The sequence below is a fragment of the Ptychodera flava genome, chromosome 8 (genome assembly GCF_041260155.1).
Source record: "Ptychodera flava strain L36383 chromosome 8, AS_Pfla_20210202, whole genome shotgun sequence".
Classification (NCBI taxonomy): domain Eukaryota; kingdom Metazoa; phylum Hemichordata; class Enteropneusta; family Ptychoderidae; genus Ptychodera; species Ptychodera flava.
In genome coordinates this window covers 18,449,487-18,457,511 of record NC_091935.1, presented here as the reverse complement: position 1 = coordinate 18,457,511, position 8,025 = coordinate 18,449,487, and the positions used below count along the sequence as shown (strand labels likewise).

The following is an 8,025-nucleotide window of genomic DNA, read 5'->3' as shown; positions in this document are numbered from 1 at the left end:
TAGTTCGTCTAATGCCAATGCTTCAAAGCAAACCACTATAACGTTTCTGAAGAGTATTCGGCTGCCGTTATTTTGCCCGGATTCAATGTGTCACATATCTTTATACTCGAAGTAGGCCGCATAGTTTCAACCTTGTGACGAGTATAAATGGACTAGTATACCACTTTGCTAACGTATTACTTGTTAAAATCATAATACCAGATAAACGAAGCCGACTTAGAACCAGAGATTCTTCGATGTGACTCTCTGACGTCATACACAGTACATTATCGAGTTAGTAATACGTCTTCAGCCTATGAGACGGAACGAACAGACCCAGACAAAACAAGCACAATTATTGGTGGGCTAGATCCCTGCACTGAATATGAAATTTATGTATCTATGGATAATGATGTCGGACATGGAAAATTAAGTAGTCCTACTTTCAATACAACTATGTCGACAAGTAAGTGTTAAATTAGACTAAACATACGTTCCGCCTACCATTCTAATCGTTGTTAAACGTTTATTCATCACACATACATACATACATACATAAATACATACATATGCCGAATGAATTATGAATTAATGTAGATCTCAATGTACATAGTATATAAATATCTTGTACTTCATGCAGTAAGCAATCATCCTGATTATTGATTAGCGCATGAAACCGTCTGTAGAGTGACATCTATAAGTTCCTAGATTATCAGTATATATATATATATATATATATATATATATATAATATATATATATATATATAATATATATATATATATATATATATTATATATATATATATATATATATATATATATATATATATATATATATGCTCGATGCGGAGAGCGGAGCGTTATGAATAATCAAACAAAACTTCAAACGCAAAGTAATAATATCTGTTACTTAAGTTGTAAACTATACACACATATATATATAATATATATATATATATATATATATATATATATATATATATATATATATATATATATATATATATATATATATATATATATATATATATATATATATAATGCGCGTGTGTTTGTGAACAGCCCCGCAGATGGTTGAGGAGCTATTAGCAGTAGCAATATCGTCATCAGAGATTAAAGTTTCCTGGGCAAAGCCGTATAACGTATGAATGCCCTTTGGACAGATATGGACTTGACTTTTATCAAGATTCTTATTACGAATGTGGAGAACTTCAGAGCTTTGAAGTCATTTACTTCAATGCGACCGAATGTGATCACGTGGTAACAGATCTATATGCATCTACCGAGTACAGAGCTATCGTTACTGCCTATACAATCAGTGGGGGAGGACCTCCTGACTCTGTGATTGAAAAAACACATGAAAACGGTGAGTGCGCCCAGATGTCTTCGTAGAGTTCGCAAAAAAAACACGTACATCAACATGATGCCATCTAAAACTTTATCATGGATGGCTCATTTTAGTAGAAACTTTATAGGTGTATAGTTAAAAATGGTCGAATATTTAAATCAACGAGTAAAGATGTGCTTGTCGTAAGGTTCACAAAGAGATGCATGTATATTAAAGCAAGTGTTAAATTGTGAATGACAAAACTGAACAATACTAGATTCATACGGAATTTTACATATAAATGTACTGTTAATCGTTTCAATTTTTAGCATCACTAGTAAAACCCCCTTCGATGCTCGATTGTTTCCATTTGAAATGGCGCCAGTGTTCTTTTCAAATGCGCCCTTTCAATTGTTACTTCAAATATCAAAAGACTATATACATTCCGTTTCATTTCAACAATTACTATAGTTTGCTGTTTTCGTTTAAAAATATGAAAAGAAGTACTTAATGCACAAAACACAAGGAACGATGGTAATACATAACAATGTTGTAATGCAAGGTCAGGTTTTTATCTATGAAGTAAACACACTTTAGTTGATAATTCTCTAGCCATTCATTTAGTCTTTGAAGGTTATTGAAATTAAAACTCATATATATAATACAATAATTGTGTCATCCCGAATGAACATTTCTTTGAGTAAAACTTACGTGTCTAGTATAATTTGTTCCGTTATATGGCCTAAATGTATAAGGTAGAGGCTGAGCCATGATATCTCTCATAGGTAAGAGTAAACACTTCTCATATTTTTTTTAATAAAATTTTTTTTTATTGTGTAATAAATGTATTATCGTAGATAGATCTTACTTCCGTACAGATCCACAATAAAGTAAAAATAACGCTAGTTGAATCAAGTACCGTATGCAGATTTTGTGTGTTGATATATGGCCCATGTGTGAAGTATATACAAATTGTCTCATAGCGTACACCCAACTTCAACCGTAGCATGCCAAGAACCTCCCATTGCCTCTCTGCTGGTAAAAGCTGCCGCAAGACAAGCCTATATAGACTTGCCAAGACAAAAAGTGAATAATATAGAAAACACATATACTTATAATCCGACCACACAGTACTGACTTATGAGAATGAAAACACACGGACAACCACCTTCTTTTCTGACATGATGTTTTTGCACCCTGAAACTGTTTTTTGTCAGAATAAAATATTCTTTTTTGAAAAGCAATTGACATGCCTCTGTGCTGTTTGAAAAAAGCATGACTCCCCGTTTCAGTTTTCCAAATTCACACCCCTTCTTGGATTTGTCTATCCATCCCGGCCATAATAATTCCTTGGGTTAATATTTATTGTTGACCGTTGACCAATGAATGCTCATTGTTCATGTCTACAATGGTACGCGCCTATACATTATGATATGTAATTTAAACTACATAGATCATGTCACAGAATGAATAGCTGAATCAATATGCTTAACATAAAATATTTCAAATAAAATTTCACCAATGGTAATTTAAGGTAGCTACATACCTTGACTATGTACTGCGCACGGTTGGATTTCCCAATATCAGGGCTTTTTGAAAATATATACTTCATTGCGGTTTTGGACTTCTATAACTGAGAAAAAATAAAAATCTGAAAGTGTCTATAGGGTATCCAGCTATTTTATACTCCCTCAGATTACACTGCCTCAAAGTGATAGTAAAATGTTAAGATTTCGTTTTTATAACAGTTGCCAACCATGTAGGTACATGACATATAGTCAACATGATTCAATTTTGTGAACACTAACAATAAATTCCTTTTATCTGCCTGTTACAGTTCCCACTGAACCAAGAGACGTTTTGGCCAACGGTATTTCAGACACCGAAATAAATGTAACCTGGAGTGCTCCAATGTGCCCAAATGGTACTGTGATTTCGTATAAGATTCTTTATTGGCAGTCTACATATGGGAACATTACTGACGCTATCGTGGCACCACAAGATTGCATAGATTACACAGAAGATTTTAGCTGTTCGATTGGCGAGTTACAACCAGAAACTAACTATAGTGTACAAGTAAGTGACGCACTTGGTGATGGTTATCATGACGGTGATGGTGCCGCGGTGGCTTGATGGTGGTGGTGGTGGTGATGGTAATGGTTGCGGTGGTTGCAGTCATAATGGTGATTGTGATCATATATGCAATAATCACAATCGCAGTCAGGTATAAACAAGGCTTGGGTACCAAGAGCGACATAAAACTGCACAAGCCACTAGACGAGTTCTTCATCTGACAAAACATATTGACAAAACTTACCTTTTTGGTGGTCAGATTTTTCGATTTTGAATGAAACATCTTACCTCTCAAAGAACGACGCAAGATCATTGTGTTTTCAAATCGACAATATCAATAAGCGTTCTTCAAACGATTTTGAAATTTAAGCAGTAAATGTTGGGGCAAAGGGTTTGAATATAAAATCAACCTCTAATTATATTTGTCACATAGTCACTCAGACCTGTTTCTATTGTCTTTAATTTTGAATTTTAAAGACTCGATCAAGATTACATTAAGTTTTTCATACTGTTATGAACTCATAATTTCAAGCTGTAAATACCAAAGATGTCCGTACTTTATTGAATACCAAATAGCTAGACAATTTTTCATTGTAAGTCCATGAAAGTCACCACGCAGTTGTTATTGTCACTAATGTCACTTGTTTCGGTTATGGTTTCCACATTGTTATCAAGCAATAGGGACATGCTGTCTTGAACGTTTATAGAAACTAAGATTTTTGTCGTACAGCTTGGTTGTGGAAAATTAGACTCGTCGATTCATCTAATATTAACTGATAATGTGTACGTGACAGTGTGAGATAAACTAGTCACAGATATTAAGATGATTCTTGACACTTCTGCTCTAATCCGAAGCCCGAACACCGTTTGAAAAGAGCAGAATTATGTAGTAGATTATTAATACCCAAGGCAGAGTCATTTTATATCAGGTTGCAGGTACATTACAGCATTTAGAGGTATTTACCTACTTATTGCTAATGTTCACGCTTTGTCGAATTTATAAAGGTAGGTGAGAACTTCTGTTCAACTTCCATTATTTTTTCACCAGGTTTCAGCAGAAAACGGTTGTTGTTTCAGTGCATGGAGTGACACAGCTGAGGCAGGTACACTAGGCGTTGAGGGTAAGCAGAGTTACTGGTTTATAAATGTCTGTTAACGCAGACTGAGAATTGCATGATGTCAGTTTAGAGGCAGTACAGTAGAAACACATACACATTGCTTTGATCTACATAGAGCAGCAATGCGAAGCAGAATGTATACCGCTGAGAAACCCGGAGCTTTTCGTCAGAGTGCCTAAGGTTCAAACAAGAAACAGTACACCAGATATCTGGCTACCTAGGATAAAATGAACATTCATTGATTACTATCAAGTACAAACAAATTATCAAACAAAGTGAGTACGACAAGTGGTATTTTTTTGCATGTATGTAGTCACAGCTGAGCATGTTATTTACTTGCAGTGTCTTCTCCAATGTCGGGATCTTCTGCTGGCGCAATTGTATTCACTTCAATTATTTTGACGCTTGTTGTCATACTCGTAATCTTGTTCCTTCTCGGTTACCTATACACAAAACGGTAAGACGCAGAATTGATCATATAGTTGTCTGTCTGTTTTCGCGTTCGAGTTTCACAAAACCATATATTCGTCTTCCTATTTACAAAAAATAAATATCATCTGCAACGTCCATATGTTTATCGAAGTCGCCATCGCATCAGACGAATTTGACATTATAACGCTTACAATAATTTATCAATTTATTTGTTTTTTATTTCTTTATTTATTTATTTATTTATTTATTCATTTATTTATTTATTAATCTTTATTATTATTTGTTTTTTGCTTGTTTTATTTTATTTCATTATTATTATTTTTATGATTTTTTAGCACTGGAAAATCGTGGAAAGACATGTTTTCGAAAAGTAACGAGGACTTATCAGGTAAGCTTGCCTATTAAGGATATAACTATTAATTTGACCATGTAATTGTACATACCTTGTGATTTTATATGTATGGATAAACGAATGGTTTACGATATTTGTATAAGTATAAAAAGCTTGCAATGGTATTGAAATCGACATAAGTCATCGTTAATAAAGTTTCGTGTATGCTTCGCTACATGAAATCCAAAAAGTTTAACGGCTTAAAAAAACTGCAATTTTCTTGATCTTCTTTATGGCCAGATCACTGTGCCGATTGCGTGCCATATGTTATCAAGGACAATAGACTTGACGGACAGAGGTCAAATTATATGACATTTTTGTTTGGTTAACTTTGAGTTTCACATATTGACAGATCTTACAAATACAGAGGTCCAATCAACCAACGATTATCTGTATGCCAACGAAGAAATGCTGAATCCACATGCACGACCCAACCAAGCAGCGAAGCCAGTAGCAAGCGACGAAAGCACTACCAAAGCGATTCCAGTGCTCGCACCTAAGCCGATACCGAAAACTGATGATAAGAAAAAACAGAATATAAAACTGAAAAGAATGATAAGTTTAAGCCAATCAGAGTGGAGGATTTGGCTGATTATATAAGAATGAAGAAATCGACAGGTGGAGGAAACGGATTGAAGGCAGAATACAAGGTGATAGAGAATGAATTAGGATAAAGAGGAAAATGTTGAAATCATTATTTTCTCTTTGTACTCGCTAGTCTAGAGAGAATTGATTAAATGACTTAAGTTTTCCTTATTAAATTATCTGTTACAATAGTTGCATTCATTTTTTATTGTTTTTTTCAAGATCCAATACGACATAATTTCAATTTTCTTTTATTGACGATTTTACACTGTTTATCATTACAGCTTTTACCAGGAGAGCAAGTCGGATCTGGTGAAGTCTCTCTGACAGATATCAATAGGCAAAAGAATAGATTCAAAAATATCGTTGCATGTAAGCTTTTCACGTTTCTCGATGTTCGTAATTTAATCAATAATATGTATTTCTAGAAAATTTCCAATTTTTGAGTATAGCAAGGCATTTTGTAGATCAGTACTAACATCGAGAAGTACACTAACTTAAAAAATGAAGCATGCAGTTGAAATGTTCCATTTCTTGAAAGTCTTGAATACATTTGTATGACAAAATACAGTGATTGAAGAACAGGAGAATGCGTTCAACCCATTAGCATTTTGCCTTGAAAACTCTGTTTACTTACAGTGACATTTTATCGCTCTCGTGTACTGTTTATTGTTGATCACTGAAACCTGAATTCAATGATCAGTTAACCTAACGACTTTCATTCCTTGTTGCAGACAATCATTCTCGAGTGGTTTTGCAGCCGTTAGATGACGATCCCAATTCAGACTACATCAACGCATCTTACATCAATGTAGGTTTTATTCACTTGTTATTCATTTCATTAAAAATCATGGCGTGATAACGCATATGTTCAGCTTGATTTGTTCTTGAGAGGTTTGATGACTTGATAACCGTAAAATGTTATGTGCGATACATATACAAAGCGTTCACAAAAGTCTTGCATATTCAGGTAGATTTTGATTGAATAAAGTTGAAAATTCCATAAACACAGCTCTACTAGCTTTCAACTGTTGTCAACATATTATCAATAATTTTCGTATTTTGTTTCGTACAGGGTTATACGAAGAAAAAGGCATATATTGCAACTCAAGGTAAGTACACTATAAAATCTGTGACGTAAATCTATGGAGAATCTATGCCGTCACTTTAGTCTTCGAATGTTGTTATAGTTGATAGAACGAGATATCCTTTTCCATCAAATGAGCTCCAGGGATTTCGTTTTCCATCACGTGGGCTCCAGGGATGATATAAACAAATGAATTGACTATGCACATTTTAAATTGCTCCATAACTAAGGTCCAAAAACTACAACGGTAAATGACCTCTGGAGAATGATTTGGCAAGAACGGTCTACTTCCATACTGATGGCGACGAACTTGAAAGAAAACAACAAGGTAAGGGAAGTTCACTTTTGTATTTACCGAAGAAATGAGCAAAAATTGCTGTCTTTTAATGTTGTTCTGTCATTTTGCGCATTTCGGTTGCAACTTTCGGCACCCTGAAACTTGATCACGAAAGAGTGGTTTGCACACAGAATAATAAAGAGAACTTCACACAAAAAATCAGTAACCGATATCGTAGCCTATAATACACGTTATTACTCGTGTAAATACGCGAATCTGCACGCAAGGCGAGGCGTACACCATACAGGTACGATTAGGATTAATTGGGTCAAGAATTGGTTCTTGAAATACACTTTTATATCACAGAAACACCTAAATCGTTGCTCGGCGCCCTAAAATAAACATATTAGTAACCATTTATGTTATCTGTATCGTGCTAGTTTCTGTTCCGTTCACACCAAAGAGTTCCGTACTTTGTTTGAACAGGTCGTGTTAGGTTCACCATCCTTCCATTCGTAGCCCGGTAACAAGAATTATTGACAAAGCATTTGTGTCCCATTTATCGCTCATTTTACCGTATCAGGTTCTCTATCAAGCATATAGCAACACCGAATTCTAATTATTTTAGGTGAACTGATGATGATTTCTGGGCAGCACAGACATGTCAACATAAGAACTGATCAAAACCATAGAGAGTAGGCTGTTGCTGTCTGTGTAACAACATACGTAACTTTAAAATCGTCTTGACAAACCG

At 34.7% G+C, this 8,025-nt stretch overlaps 1 protein-coding gene across 1 annotated transcript; it reads left to right on the top strand.

Moving 5' to 3' along the window:
* The first annotated feature begins 201 nt into the window (after positions 1-201).
* On the top strand, positions 202-7,790 carry LOC139139545 (receptor-type tyrosine-protein phosphatase epsilon-like). The gene is made up of 12 exons (XM_070708458.1): positions 202-445; positions 1,044-1,347; positions 3,146-3,384; positions 4,430-4,502; positions 4,842-4,956; positions 5,267-5,319; positions 5,675-5,972; positions 6,192-6,279; positions 6,642-6,718; positions 6,983-7,019; positions 7,225-7,322; positions 7,758-7,790. The coding sequence occupies exons 7-12, from the start codon at positions 5,925-5,927 to the stop codon at positions 7,788-7,790; spliced, it is 381 nt and encodes a 126-aa protein (XP_070564559.1). The 5' UTR covers positions 202-445; positions 1,044-1,347; positions 3,146-3,384; positions 4,430-4,502; positions 4,842-4,956; positions 5,267-5,319; positions 5,675-5,924.
* Positions 7,791-8,025: the final 235 nt, after the last annotated feature.

Excerpts from the sequence above, each read along its gene's own strand:
- LOC139139545 (XM_070708458.1), top strand. The coding sequence starts at position 5,925 with ATGAAGAAATCGACAGGTGGAGGAAACGGATTGAAGGCAGAATACAAG. Across the intron at positions 5,973-6,191 it reads GATTGAAGGCAGAATACAAG|CTTTTACCAGGAGAGCAAGT; the intron begins GTGATAGAGAAT and ends TTATCATTACAG. Across the intron at positions 7,020-7,224 it reads GGCATATATTGCAACTCAAG|GTCCAAAAACTACAACGGTA; the intron begins GTAAGTACACTA and ends TCCATAACTAAG.